We start from the raw sequence: 15,749 nt of genomic DNA, 5'->3' as shown, positions 1-15,749 counted from the left end.
GTCTCATCCCAGAATTGGTACAAGGTGCCAAGTTGAGGCTGGAGTGGAGGAGAGAGGGGTGACTTTGAGGAAACGGAAAGGAGGATGGGTTGCTCTTAGCACTTTTCCTTACATCTCCAAGGAGTCCGTGTGTGTGTGTGTGTGTGTGTGTGTGTGTGTGTGTGTGTGTGTGTGTGTGTGTGTGTGTGTGTGTGTGTGTGTGTGTGTGTGTGCCCAGTGGCCTGTGTGCATCGGCATGTCGTCCTGAGGCGTTGTTCTTGTTAAGGTTATTAGGGAAGATGTTTGGCACTAATCAACAGAGGACTACAGGGACCCCCTCTAAACGGCCTCATCATCAGAGAGCCCCACTGGTGATAAATCTAGCCCCAAGCACCCAGAGGGCCTGTTGGTACCAAGGCACTCTCTATCTCTGATCTTATCACAGCAGCTGCATGTAAATCAATTCGTGGTCCTATTTGGATTTTTTTTTCTTCTTTTGTTTGTTGACAATCTGACATATTTATTGGGCTTTGATTAAACAATAATGTAGAACTATCCTCAATACTCAGTATGGAAGGTTTGTTTAGTTTTTGATTACGCAACTTAATTTTGGAGCCCAAACAAGCAGAAATGCATTATGTGGTTGTGCGTGTATAGTTTATATAATTTTTTTTCCATATAGTATTGTTGTAGTTTTTTTACAAGCACAGTGGCACAGTGGTTTGCGCTCTCGCCTTTCTGTTTGCATGTTCTCCCATTTTGTCTCGTGAATAACTACAAAGCATGGCTACTTTTTCAAAATTGTCATTTCAAAAGGAAAATGAAAGGAAATATAAACTTTTACACATTTTCTTTAAAGCCAGATAAAGGGGTTAAATGCTTCATTTCCTTATAGTTTTTACTTTGTCTCTTTTCCCCCTTTTCCCATGACTTTCTCATCACAAGTCGTCTATCTGGTCATCCTATTCTTTTCCTCCGCTCTGTGAACTGGCCCCGGGGCAAGCAGACGTGTGATGTTAAAGCACTGACTACACACACACACACACACACACACACACACACACACACACACACACACACACACACACACACACACACACACACACACACACACACACACACACACACACACAGATCCAGCAGAGAAAGACGTTCATGTGTGAAATTAGATCTCTGCACAATCAGTGGGAGTCGCAGCCATAAAGCACATCAAGCCTTTCAGCTTTAAGGTATCATCACACGAATCGCACAAATCCCTTCGCTTGATGACTGTGTAGTTGTTGCACTCCAGTAACGACTATGTTTTCTTTCTTTTTTTCTCTTCTCTTCACAGATAAAGCAATCCATGGATACCTGAACATGAAGCTGAGGGTGTCCGATTGACGACTTATAGGCTGGATATTTCCACCTCTCCCTTCATTCCTGTAATCTGTCTGTTGGACTCATGATTGAATAAACATGATTGCAAATCAGTTTTACTGTTGTTTAACTCAGGAAAAAAAATGGCAGAATGACTCATTACAAATCAACTGTAACAACCCAATACTTGTTGAGACAGACAATCCTGCCACAGTAATATCTCATTTTTACAGTGGAGGACTATTATACCTCATATATCAGCAGAGCCACGGATTCCATGATTTTTTTATGCTTTATCATTTGCAGTTGAATTTTCACAAATCTCCCTGAGGCCTCTCCAATGTCTGCATCCTGTTCACATATTTTGGTAGCATAAATCAGAAATAATAATAATAATAGGATAGACAATGCGAATACATGCCGTATATATTTTTTTCACTGCCGGCATCTAACTACAGGCTGAAATATGTTTGTATGCAAACACAGGGACAAGGGGCTGTGATGGGAGGTGTGGGATTTCAGCAGATTTCCTTCGCTCTGATTGATGTACACCTTCCTGGTGCCCAGATGGAGGGAGGGAGAGACGAATAGACTGAGAGAGACAGGACACACGGCGTGCCAGGAGGATACAAGGCAAAAGACAGAGGGATTAATCAATTTACCAAACAAAGGAGACGGATCACGGGGACAGCTGCATGTTGTAAGATGTCAATACCACTGCTGTCATTTAGGAAACTTTTCACACTGGACATTCCGAAGTTCCCAAACTTGTTTTTAGAAGAACACATATATATAGAATACCTTGGGGAAAAGAAAAAAAAAACTCTGGTAAGTATCAGAAAAATGTTGATGCAATTACAGCTGTATTCGATATATCTGTATTTGAACATAAATACATAAATGCAGAATATGTAACCCTGCAGTAGATCAAGATTGTATTTCAACTTGAATTTTTTGGTCTTAATATCATTGCCTTTTCAGTAGGAAATCCAAAAAGTAAAGGCGAAAGGACCCGGTGCCGATATCCAATGAGATTAACCAAAGGGCTGTTGGAGCGATTTTAGTTTTAGAGAAGGATCTGACTCTCAACAATACGCAAATAGACAAAGAAGTCAAGCGTACGTCGACTGTCTTCAGGCACTCTCAAAACATTTGTCTGTTCCCCACAGGCTAAATCAGGAATGGTGGAGTGGGAGATTGCAGATTAAGTTAGGAGAAATTAACAAACAAAAAAAAAGCTAAACAATTATTTTTGTCAACTTTATTTTCAAACAAAGTTACAACTCAAACAAAGGAACACTAATAACGTTTGTATCACTCATTTGAGGACGCAGGTTTCTGACCTGCAGATATCCTATGCCAGTGTGAGGGATAGGATTGTCTTTCTAAACGACAAGGTGGAATTAGTGTCTGGTAGTTCCATTTCAAACTTCAATCAAACTTTATAGAATTTAAATGTTGTTCTAATGCAATTTAGGTGAAGTGTTACGAGTGCAGTGAGTTATAGCCTATCTGCAATTGTCAAGATGTAGACGTGTATGACACAGTTCTGGTCGACCATGTCTTAAAAAGAAAATGTGTCCAATATTATTTTCACTCAAGTTTGCTTGAAACCTTACAGCCAGTGAGCTGGTGAATCATACCGCTTGCTTTAGGCCAAAGTGATATCCTTCATCCTGAAAAGGGGCATTCAACATATTATATAGCATGTCTTCCGTAAAATAAACAAATCAATATCCACGTTTAAAATAAGATACCAGCGAATCAGCACTATCTGCTTCTATATTCAGACTCCACTTAAAGAAAACTTTTAGCATTAAATATTAAATGAGATATTTAGAATAGTGTTGGCATAGTGATGAGGACTGAGGACATCTGGAAGACAGCAGGTGGGACGAGACGGCGGGATGCTGGGAAGAGGCAGAACAGGGTGGGAGCAGCGGGGGAGGAAGAGGGCAGGGGAGCTTGGTGTGGTCTAATAAATCGAGTGAGTGACTCCACTCATTCTTTGCCCGTGGGACAAATCTAGTAGCGCTCACCGGCGCAGTGCTGCATCAGGGAATTATGGGTAATGAGAGATTATTTTCCCCTGTAGTGTTTGCTCATCATCATTTTCACCTCCAGCATCTCACGCCGATCTATCTCTCTCTCTCTCTCTCTCTCTCTCTCTCTCTCTCTCACACACACACACACATAGATGATCCAGAAGAGCTGTGCTGCTGAGATGCAGGTGCGGAGTTACAGACACACATGCACAGATCTATTGGGTTTTTCAGTAAGATCAAACAGCGAGATGTTATTGTTTAAATCCGCTGCTGGCACCAATTGAGGAAGTCACACACACACACACACACACACACACACACACACACACACACACACACACACACACACACACACACACACACACACACACACACACACACACACACACACACACACACACACACACACACACACACAAGGACATTCCTTATCCACAGGTCTTTCTTGCCTGGGGATGTCAATCTGTCTCAGGGTGTCCTGCCTGCATTAAACCAGAACCCTCTAGTGCCCTTTCTCCCATTTGCTTTAACTCTTCCCTGTCTCGCTAGTCTACAGGCTGTCTTGCCACGGGGCAAGTGTGACCACTTGAAGTAGGCTGGTGGTCCCAGCAGGGGGTGAGGCTCAAACACACCATTAGCATGAGGGAATTAGAGTCATTACAGCTGGAAGGGCATTGGAGGACGAGTAGACGGAGGACAATTGAGAAGTTGTGAGAAGGAGGTCAAAGAGAAGATTTGAATATCTAACAATGAAATTATGAACAAAGTTGTATACAGCACAAGTTATGCACAGCTTATGGATGGTCCTGTTTCTTCTCGTCATGCCTTGGAAAGTCAGTGTAACATGTTTAAAAATTATATTTCTTCATCAAGCTGTGATGAAGAAACGGTTTAGTCAGAAAAAAATTATCTTGATCGACTCCAAAAAGCCACTTTTTTTTAAGTTTTTAGGCTGATACAAATATATTTTCCCTTTCTTACAGTTTTTTGTTTAATATGTGTTGCACATAGTCTCTAGTGGACAGTAATCTACACTGTCACGGCTTAAAATAATCGATTTGACATTCCTTGAAATAAGACATCAAAATTTAGAAACAAACAGTAACAGTGCAAAATGTTATTGAAATGAGCCTTTGAGCTAAATTTCACACACATTCAGTGTATAAACCCAAGCGCCCTTGCATAAACTATGTTTTATTACTTTTTCCAATTTATTGTGGATTTTCCTATTTGACTCTTAAATCCATGTCCATTTTACATGAAAGCCCCCCCCCCCCCCGGATTGACCTTCTAAAGTGGAGCCACATCTGTCAAGTGGAGTCCCCCTCCATCAACATGACCCTGCCTTTGAGTCTCCATCATCTCATTAACTTCTTGCAGGCGAGCCCGGGCAGTTCCCATTATCTTTATACATGCAGGATCGGAGTTAAAAATGGAGAATGGACTGAGTAATTATCTGCTTTTTAAGCAAGGTCAACATACTGACTCTGAACCCAACATGCACCGGTCACTTCAGCTGTGTGGGTGAACAAAAGAGCACACACACTGGGAAGGGAGTACTGTTCTTTTTTTCTTCTTTGCAATTAAAATGTATATTTACATGAAGAGAAAGATGGGGAAAAAACAGTGAAAACCACAATGAAAAAAATCAAGGAGGTAATAATGAGGGAAACATGTGATACTAAAACCCATTGTACGTTTTGGGGGGAATTTTCATTTGGCTTCTCATGTAAATTCACTTCCATTAACTTACAAATGACTATATTTTACTCATTAGTGGAGTGCTCCAGTGCAACTGATTTCACTTTGGTGCTTTGTGTCTCACTTCAGTCTGCATAATACGTCAAGAATCAAGTTCTGGCTTATCAGAGACAGATTTAATACAGTGGGAAACATATCAAACGTTCTATTATGTGAATATGAATGATAGAAAATAAAAATCCGCTCTACATTGCATCACTCTGTGCCTCGAGATGCATTAATGCTTCTTTAATTAGACTCAGCATCCACTCCTCCCCCACCTCTAACACACACCGGATACAAAGTTCTCTCTCGAGTGGAGTCAAAATATTATAGAAGGGGTTAATTTATTAAAATCTCAGAATTTATTCATTTCCATTTTATTTCATGTTATTTTAGTGTTTTATCTGTTTTCATTTACAGTGGCTTTACCTCTCATTTCTGATATGAATATTTAATATTGATATTTTATGCAGTCCACCATTAGTTTTTCTTTTTTTATGCATCTATTTATATATCTAGTTTTATTACACTCTGTTGTACTTCTTTTCAAGCTTTTCATATACCTTTTGTAAAATCCTTTTATTTTACACAATTTCACTATAGTTGACCTGCATAAAGGATGATTAATTGAGGCATATAATCTTGGATAAACTGTTGAAAGCAGCTTATTGACATAGAGTTATTACAAGATAGCATATCCACCTCCGACACTATGACACCAAAAAGCTCCATAGAATGCAGCAAAATAGCTGATAGACTATTCAAGCTGCACGCAAAGCGGCCCAGAAAGTGATCAACATGACAATGTGTTGACATAATTGAGTGGACACTTCAAATGTATGTTTATATATTGTTTAAGAAGTCGGTTTTATTGTCTTTATGAGCCTCCTGGATTGAGACGAAGTTATATGTACTCAGAAGGTGTAGACAATAAAGAATTGACTTCATCAATGCTCTTCATCTTCATCAGTTGTAGGCTGAAACAGCTGATAGAACAATTTGCCCCCCTGAATCTCTGAAATGTCGATGGTGGAGGTCCTTTATACCACAATAGGTTATTGCAGCTTCCGTGGTGGAATTGGATATTTTTGCCATTCCTGCTGCAAATAGTATTTGAACACTCGAGGTCCAGACTTAACCTGATGTAAGACCGGAGGGGGGGCGATTGAAAATATTGCGCCTTTAATTTAAACTATCCATCACAGTGGTTGATTTGACCGCTTCTGTTACTGTGTCACAGGTAATTCAATCAAATGAGATGTTGGTTTTCAAGGTTTCTCTATGTACCGCTGTGGAATCATCATTTGAATTACACCAGTTGGAGAAATTGTTTTTCAGACAGAACAGAACACATGCTCAATAATCCATCTACCACTTGAAGCCAGCATATTGTCCACAATGAGCGACTCTGAGTTCTTCACCTGAAGCTGAGGCTTCAAATGTCCATTCAACGCTACCTTAACACTCCCGTTCTGTAAGTCATATCTATATACGAGCTTCGGAGTCCTCGCCTCATCATCATCAGGTCAGGCAGAGGCAGGTGTACATTTATGTAGTCTCTCTCCAGGGCAAGAGAACACTGGATCCCACAGCACAAAACTCATGATGCTGCAGTCTGCCTAATGTGAGATATCATCATCAACAGCACTCAGCATTATCTCACACCTGCCTCATCAGGAGTGCAGTATGCTGAAAAAGACTGAGATTTAATTAGAGAGGAATCATTTGGTGAGATGCAGCACTTTTTTATTGAGAAAGGGTTTGACAGAATGCACGTGGGTTTAGTGGTTGTTTTTTTTATTTCTTTTACAGTTGGATTTAGATCACAACACTGATGACCTCTTTTCCATTTCAGTTCCCTGGGATGTTTTCCACCAAACTCATCTCTCATTCCCCAAGATGTATCTGTGATCTTAGACAGTAGAAGTTTATTAAGAGTGTGAAATGTCTTTAGATCTTAAGCACCGGAGGTGCTTTGAGGGAAAAGCAAACAATTCCCCAATACCACTTGAGTTTCTGTCCCTTCTCTTCTCCCCTTTCCACTCTCCCCCCCCTTTAAAACATTCACTAATAATCATCGCTGTGCCTCATTAAAGAGCGGGGGAGCGGGACAGGGGCTGCTCCAGATGTTTGGTGGAAAGCCCCTCAGGTCCAGCGTCTGTGTCAGAGAACGCGCGTGTAGCAGTCTGCTGTGATGTGCTCTATGATCTGTGCACACGTGTGGGCGTGCATGCGTTCGTGAAACCGAGCCTGATGCTTCCTGTGCTGTCTCGAGGCATCTCTCTCTCTGAGTGCTCCACTGCCCCACTTCTGCAACAAGAAGCCACAGCCAGGGATGAAATGAGAACACTAGATGGAGTTGCAGACAAACTTGCCATCTCTGCACAGATTCACCATCAATCCCTTAGTTGTGGCTTTCAATGACGTGTCATGTCAGGAAGCTCAGCTGGAAAAAAAAAAGCTGTTTATTTTTAACCGTCACCGTTATATTTATTTATCTTTGTCATGCCGGCAAAATATCTATGGTGAGGGATTATTTGTAAAAACACGTCACATAAATCAAATCAAAGGTTTGCATGCAAGCTCACACGCACACACAGGGTGGATTTAATAAAGTGAGGAATAAGTTCACTCTTTGCACACCTCTTTACATGATATCCTCACAAAAATGAAAAAAACAAAACATACCTTGACTAGTACTTACGCCGACAAATAATAATACTAGAAATGACATAACTAAGATTTCAAAGCAAAATAATTATGAAATGTATAAATACCGGCGTAAGAAAATGTTAAAGAAATAGAAACAACTGATAAATACAAAGAATTGATTGAGAAGGACTGCAAGAAAAATGCTGTGGTATGATGAAGGCAATTATACATACAGTAGCTAACTAGTAACTTTTAATTGTCATTGTTTTTTAAGGATTCAATCAATTGAAACACGTACAGAAGTACTCTTGGCTAATTTAGCTCTGAAGGCGACTTTAGCCAGCAAACATTTTCTTGTCATCAAAATAGAAAACTTTTCTCTCATATCCTGTATGAGTCCGTTTCTTCAACAGCACTGTCCCGGTTTGGCTTCCTCGGCTTGAATAATTCACGTTTCCCTTTGTGGCATCAAAGTGAATCAAACATGAGTGAAAATGATGAGATAGTTACTCACATGCCACAGTCCCCGAAGTGTCATCAGGTCCGTTAACTCAAGTATTCAATGTGGCAACAACGACAGCAAGCAGGGGGAAATTAATAATGAATCTTCCTGTTGTGTTTCATAAACATTTATCTTTCACTAGAGTGCACGGTGGGGAAATACACACTGATGAAAGGCAAACATGATGAGACCATGAAGTGTAAAGGGTGTTTCAGATGTGAAGAAACCGCTTAAATTCTCAGTGATTTTTCTTGGATTTTTCTATTATCAGCTACTTTGTATAAAATGTATATACTTATGTTCCATTGCGATGTTTTGTTTGTACATTTAAAAGGCGACATTTGGAGTAAATGGTTCAGGTATATGTGGCCATAGGACTCATGGAAACTTCACGGTTGAAGTTGATATAATTTACAATGAATGGTTCAGTGAAGTCATTTTGTTTGACCGTCCTCCACAGAAAAATAAAGTGAGATAGAAATGTAATACAAAACAGAAGTTTAATATGTAGTTTGAGATATGAGTTGCATTTTTAGGGGCGTATGCATGTGCATGTGCACAACATTTGTGTATGCATGTATAAACCTATACATTGTGTAAAATTGTTTCTGAATTGCATGTTATGATGTACAGGTCTGCAATAAATCAAATGAATGAATCAAATTAGAAGAAAAAGTTCGACCCTGCTGGCTGTGATTTCTTCAGCTTCCTAACACAGTCCAGGTTAATTGGAGATTCAAATTGGTTGTGGGTGTGATGGCTATTATGACTGATTGTCTGTTTCTCTGTAAGAGCCATGTGATAGATTCCAGTCCATGGTGACTATAGTTTGGATAAAGAGCATATAAAAGTTGGACATAATATGCAACCTGCCCATCACAGGGATGGCTTGTTACACTGTGTGAAGAACTGAAACATAACATGTGTTATAAGTATTGTAATGAATGATTCATGATCAGGCTGTCTGTAGTACCGGTTGATAACAGTCTCATTATATTCACGTTTTGATGCACGGAAGGTTATTTTTCAAGGCCAGTAATCAACAGCACTGGTTTATGTCCGATATATTTAAAGTAGTGGTGGGTCTGTCCTGGAGGGTCAGTGTCCTGCATGTAATCAATGTGCTCCTACTTGTGCACCACGAAAATGAAAGAATCTGTCATTATATACCAAAAAGTCTGGTGCTGAACCTAATTACAACTCATGTTGGAGCAGGGACACTATGAACTATGAATAGGGAAATATAAATGAATGAAGGCCTCCATGACAAAGTGCCCATCTTTACCTTGAATGTAGATTAATAGTTAAAAAAAAAATTGCTGATGTATAAATACAGAACTGAGAATGTTTATATTGTTACACTTCTTGAAGTTAATGTTTCAAAATACACATTTTAAATGAGGTACACTTTATTTATTACATAACTGAAGAAACTATAGGCCACTGAATAATTATTTGAGTTGTTGTATGTGAAACAAATAATATTGAATTCAAGTAGAAGACCCTAAATGACCTTCATGCATTATGGTGGGTCTTGGTCCCTTTTTTAGATTTCTGATGTGGCGAGTCTGCATTATGAGGAAAAACTTCATGTATTGTCCGTAGCCTTGTCAACAGGTGGCAGCAAACAACTCAATTCATTCAAATCAGTCAGCGTTTCTCATGGAGGGAAGAACTGAAATGATCTGTCACAAATTAAGTCTTTTGTAATAAACAACCTGACTAAACAAAGAGAGAGTGTTAAATGACAGGTCCTCTTCGTTTATGGAGCCATTGTAATTTATTTAGAGCTTTTAATGTCATCATGTCCAGGTTAAAAACATAATGAAATCACAAAATTAGGATTTTGACTCATCATGATGCACCTCTCTATAACCTCACCGGTTGTTCAGATATGTTTCACAGAGGACAGCACAGAGATTTACACATTAACTTACACATTAAAAGTGAATTCACATTTGAAAGTAACATAATGGTTTGAGGAGTTACCAAAACTATAATATAATTTAGGAATCATGTGGGCTTTCTTTAAAAAATACATCCACATTGTATTGGGATTCAGTATTTTTTGTCTATTTATCTTAACAAAGGGATGCGTTCAATTGCTGTTAAGATGTAATTAATGGGTTTAAGGATTTGGTGGACCAGCAAGAGTTACCCGTAATTACAGAAATACAGTAAAAAGTAGAGAAAAAACAGTGCATATTGTTTTTTATAATACTTGTTTGTCTCCTGCCGCTGGGAACACATATCCCTTTAAAATACCACTACCCCAATTTGGCTCTTTGGCACTCCAGAGGTCAGGCTCTATTTTCCAGTCGTACTATATGTGGAATACAATGAGTGCACTAAAGTTCAGTGTGCAGCCTCTAATAAACTTTTCAGAATAATCTCCCACTATAGGAATAGAGCCTTCAGACTCTTGGCAGTGATAGTGCCTTGCTAAACTCCACTGCGCCATAGAGGCCCTTCCCCGGTGGGCGTGCGTAACGGCCCCAGCCTTCTCTAAATATAACTCCCCTCCAAAACAGAAAGGGAGAAAAGGGAGAAAGGAATTCTTACCCAATCAAAAGCAGTCTGAAAACTTGTTAGGGGAGAGTTGTCATTCCGGATACAGTTTGTGTCTTATACCGTTCTGAATCATTTTGTGGCCCCGGGTGGTGCCGGCGGAGCGCGCAGCGGGAGGCGCATTGTCTGTATGCAAACTGGACGGCATGACTATTGTACGCGCTTGAGCATATATGGAGCCAATGATGGCTCGGAGGACACAGGCCGTGTGAAGTCTGGAGAAGAGTCGCTCTCGGCTGAGTTCCGCCCGTTTTCCTCCTCGGACTTTCTCTCCCTCCTCAGCCGCTGTGCTCCGTCGCTATGAGTTGCCTGGATGTGATGTACCATCAAGGCTATGGAGCGCACTACCTCCCCGCAGCGGCGTACAAAGCCACCTATTACAACCACCATCACCAGCAACAACAGGTGAGACGGACTCTGCGGGGAAAACTTTTTGCAGCTGCTGCGACACACTGATAGATTCCAGCCCGGGGATTTGTTTTTCCTCTTGTGAAGAAGGGATTACTTTTATATGGACTTGTGCAACATTGGGTGACGTGTGAGTTGTATATTTATACTGCAAAACAGATTCCAATAACTTGTTTGTTTTTTTGTTGTTGTTTTTGTACGACCATAAGTTTTACATATTTAAAAGTATAAAGTCGTGTAGCACAAACACGATAAAGACAATGTCTCTTGCAATATTGTGATATCATCCTTTTGTAATGGTATTGATTTGTTATTTAATTTATTTATTATAAGACAAGTTTGTCAGTGATTGGCAGATTTAAGAAAGAAAAGAAAAAAAAAATCTCCACCCCAAAACACTATTCTTATCTTACCTTAAATTTCCCTTTTGTATAATGAAATTCCAGTCTGAGGCTCCTCATTTGCCTCAGGTCAGGCGTAATGACACGGAACTATTAATCCTGTGGTCAAACGGTGATGTAATGACAGCCGGTCACTCACTCAGGAATGTGCACTACTTCAGCTTCACAAAGTTACACAGCAGCATGGGAAAATAGAAACACCTTTTCTCACGACTTTCAAATAAGACGGTGCAAGAAGAAAGTGCATTACAAGGAACAAGTGCATTTAAAATGATTATTTTCTGTATTGTTGTGACAAAATAAAACTTTTTTTTTAGAGTTTAGCCTAGTTTTGTGAAGTTTTGATGATTCCTGCTTAGATGTGTTCAATAAAAATAATTCTATGTATTGTCCCACAGAGGAAGCTGAGTGTTTACAGCAAGATGCAGGAGTGTATGGAGCAGCAGCAGCAGCCAGGAGCAGGAAGAGGGATGCTGCCCCGGGATCAGGGCCTCCGCCAGGGTCCTGCTGTACCAGGCGCCCAATCCGGCCGCGGAGCCTCATCTGATTCAGAGCTCAAGGACAGTACTCAACCGGCAGAGGCAGAATACTTGAGTTCCCGATGTGTACTGTTCACCTACTTCCAAGGCGAGATTGGCGACGTGGTAGATGAGCACTTCTCCCGGGCTCTCAGTCAGTCCAGCACCTTCAGCAGTGAGACCAAGCCCATCAGAGTGACTCAGCCATCAACTTCTGCCACGGCTTCCCTGTGGAAAGGTGAGTGTAGCAGCTATTCGGAAGCCATTCCCCGACCTGGATTTTAATGTCGGTGATTTTGATGAAAAATACTGGATGTTTAAGACTTTGTGATATCTTTGTTTCAGATGGTGGTTCTCTCTCAGAGGGTCAGAGCAGCCCAGTTTGGAACAGCACATATCCACCCCAGGGCACTTCCTGCCTCCCTTCAGTCTCAGTCTCTGTCCACCCAGACTTTTCTCCCAGTCCTGTGTCCTTCAACCACACAGATGGAGCCCTGTGGGCTGGTCACGTGCTCACCCAAACCAGCCTCCCCCCTACTGCCGCCCTCTCAGACAGCTGGACCTACACCCAGAGCACAAGTGGCTACCCCAACGTTCATGATGTCTACCACCCTCACACCCACTCCCACCCCCACATCCATACCCGGCACCATCACCCCATGCTTCATACGTACCCAGCACACAGTCCAGCACTGGATCCCAGATTCAACCCGCTGCTGCTTCCTGGCGTTAGGAACCAGAGCCAGCCAGCCACCAGCACGGGGAGCTCCCCACTCAGTGAGGTAGTGAAGACAGAGATGGATGCCAGTAGCAACAGCCCCGTACCAGCTACGTCTGTCACCTGGGCCCCCTCCACAATTCATGGATCTTTGGAGGCATATGATTCAGGTAGCTATGACAGAAGAGCAACCTTGAAAAGCATTTGGTAAAACTTCACATGTGCAATAAGTGGCAACTGTTCCCATTATCATTTTTACTTTGTTTCTGTCTCTGCAGCTCTTGATCAGACCAAAGAAAAGACATCAGCTTGGTTTTAACTGATGCTCGGGCAAAAAGATAAAATAATCAATTTATACCAAAAAATACCTTTTTTTTTTGTTGCTTTATCAATGTATGGCTGAAATACCAGCACAATAATATAAAATGTAGACATAAAATGCTACTTGTAGCATTATTCTATCAGTCTGAGAGTCCTGCACTGTCCACACAAATATCACAGCGATTAAAGGCTTGGACATGAGGGACAGTGATCGCTTTGGCTCTCAAAACCCTTGAAGAACAATAGAAATGGACTACTGGCTTCAAGAATGGAAGGCAAAATGTGAGACCAGGTGGTTCTGTTTCAAGAGCTGATTTTGATCCACATTTTGTTTTGTACAGTAAATGTTTGTTGATGCATATGAATTGTCTTTGCGTAGAGTGTTGCCGTGCTAAGGTGTTGTTTGCTGGATGCCTTTTTGCTAAATCTTGCTTAAATTACCGTTTTTGTCTTTGAGAGAACATGTTGTGTAAATATTGTTACTGTATGTAAGTAATAAATTACATTTGCAAATTATGTCATTTCTCAGGGGTAATTGTCATTAACTCTCTTCCTGAATGGAAATTTGCTTTGAGTGCATAGCGGTTCAGCAGGATTGTTCTCCACCAAAACCTACAAAACACACTTCACACATTCACAGGGAAGTAACTACAATACTTAAAGGATATTGCAAGGGTATTTTCTTAAAGTGAGACTTTTTCAAGTTACAAAGAATAGTTATTCGACATTTATAATTGACATTTAAAATAATCAGAACTGTACCTATTTCATAATGTATAGATTAAAATGTATCTAAATGGGATGTATTTGTTAATGGACTTCTATAAGTGATTCTAAAATCCCGTTGAACTATTTCAGGCACCATTCAGCACCACTGTCCCACAGTGAATGTTGTTTACAACAAAGACTTATAGTTAGTGAGACTGAATGGGACGTTCCAATGTTTCAAAGATATTTCATTTTGTATAAATGGGAATATGAGCTGATTTTTGAAGGCAAAAAAACTAAACTCATCATGATAGTATATGGTAAGGTTGAAGCATAAATGTCAAGCATTAGTTGTTATTGACACCAATTCTAAAATGCAGACACAGGTAGCAACTATTTAAAGATTCTGTACAGTAAATTTGGACTGTTATGAATTCATAATTATTTGGCAGAAAAAAAGATCAGTTACCTGACAAAGGATTTAAATCTAGAGTAGTGTATTCATTGATATAAATCCCTGCTCCCAACAGGTCCTATTTTGTTGAATATCTCAATAAGCATTGAAATAAACGGTAGCTGATTCACTTAAAATTTGAAAGAAATATTTTCCCTCAAATGAGAAATAATGCAAAATGATACGATTTTATATTTTTTTTCTTGGTTTTACAATGAGTGACAGCGACTGAAACTTTGCCATAAATTTACTTAACATAAAATTGTGATTAACCTCCTGTTTTGTCTTCTCAGCTTTCTATTTTTGATTGTCAGAGAAAGTAAATTACTTGGTGGGAAGTTTGCCTGAATGCATATTCAATTTAAGTAGATGAATATAAAATAACAGCAACAAAGCAGCAGGTTGTCGGGGTTAACGTAGAAGCTGTTCTTATTAGAAGGGCAAATCAGTTTTCTTATGAAATCATTAAATTCTAATTTAAGTGTTAATTTCATAAAAACTGACCTTTGTATTTAAAAGACAAACACAAAACCCTTAACATCTAGGTGGTCTCACTGATCGATACAATCCAGAGCCGAATAGCAACAATACCTTGAGAGCTTGAAGGTGTAAACATGTTTTTATGTGATGGAGTTACAAGAAGCTGAGAACTGAGGGAAGTAGATTGTCTGTTGTCCATTTCCAGGCAAACACACACACACACACACGCACAGACTTACAAAGACACCCTAAGGAAGGCATTTCCTGTCTGGACGGGAAGTTAGTCTGACGGAGGGAGACTACTCACACACACATACACTCACACACACATACGCAAACAAGCACACAAGAAGACAGCTTACACGTAAAGCTGTTTAGTACACTGAACTTTTGTTTTTTTTAGATAAAATAAAATCAGTCAGGCATTTGAATGAAAGTTTGGACTGATCTCCACCTTGAGCAATTCACTCGTGGGATTAGTACCGAGGCAAACAAAATCTGTCTCTGAATATTTCAGAGCAAGTCAAGTTCCAGGATCCGTATTATGGATGAAATTCTTCCTCTTCTATGTATAACTGTATGAATTCCTAATGGTGTACATGTATTTAGACAATTGCAACGCAGGAACAAAAAATAAGCACACATAATGCAATCAGAAGATTTATAGGGCGACGACACGGTTCAAGGGTGGGTTAAGGTTGTGTCTCTCTGCAAAATGTATGTAAGCCTTTGTGATGACCTCTGAAGTGGCACAAACATGATTGTGTGGTGAGTGGTCTGACCAGGTGGTATGATCAGCTGTACCAGCCCACTGACATTCCAGCCTGCGCTCCCACGTATCTCATTCTCCATCTCCACTAAACAGCAGGACTTTAAATCTGGAACGCAGCAGC

The 15,749-nt window shown here is 40.2% G+C and overlaps 1 protein-coding gene across 1 annotated transcript; it reads left to right on the top strand.

Annotated features, from left to right (window-relative positions):
* The first annotated feature begins 10,908 nt into the window (after window positions 1-10,908).
* Window positions 10,909-13,729, top strand: vgll3 (vestigial-like family member 3). The gene is given in 5 exon segments (XM_080479127.1): window positions 10,909-11,123; window positions 11,126-11,253; window positions 12,056-12,413; window positions 12,521-13,063; window positions 13,172-13,729. Coding segments are annotated over 5 exon segments (1,215 nt in total). The 5' UTR covers window positions 10,909-10,978; the 3' UTR covers window positions 13,213-13,729.
* The last annotated feature ends 2,020 nt before the right edge of the window (window positions 13,730-15,749 follow it).

Source organism: Lipophrys pholis (assembly GCF_963383615.2).
Source record: "Lipophrys pholis genome assembly, chromosome: 13".
Classification (NCBI taxonomy): domain Eukaryota; kingdom Metazoa; phylum Chordata; class Actinopteri; order Blenniiformes; family Blenniidae; genus Lipophrys; species Lipophrys pholis.
The sequence above is the reverse complement of the archived record's forward strand: the minus strand, read 5'-3'. Positions and strand labels throughout refer to the sequence as shown.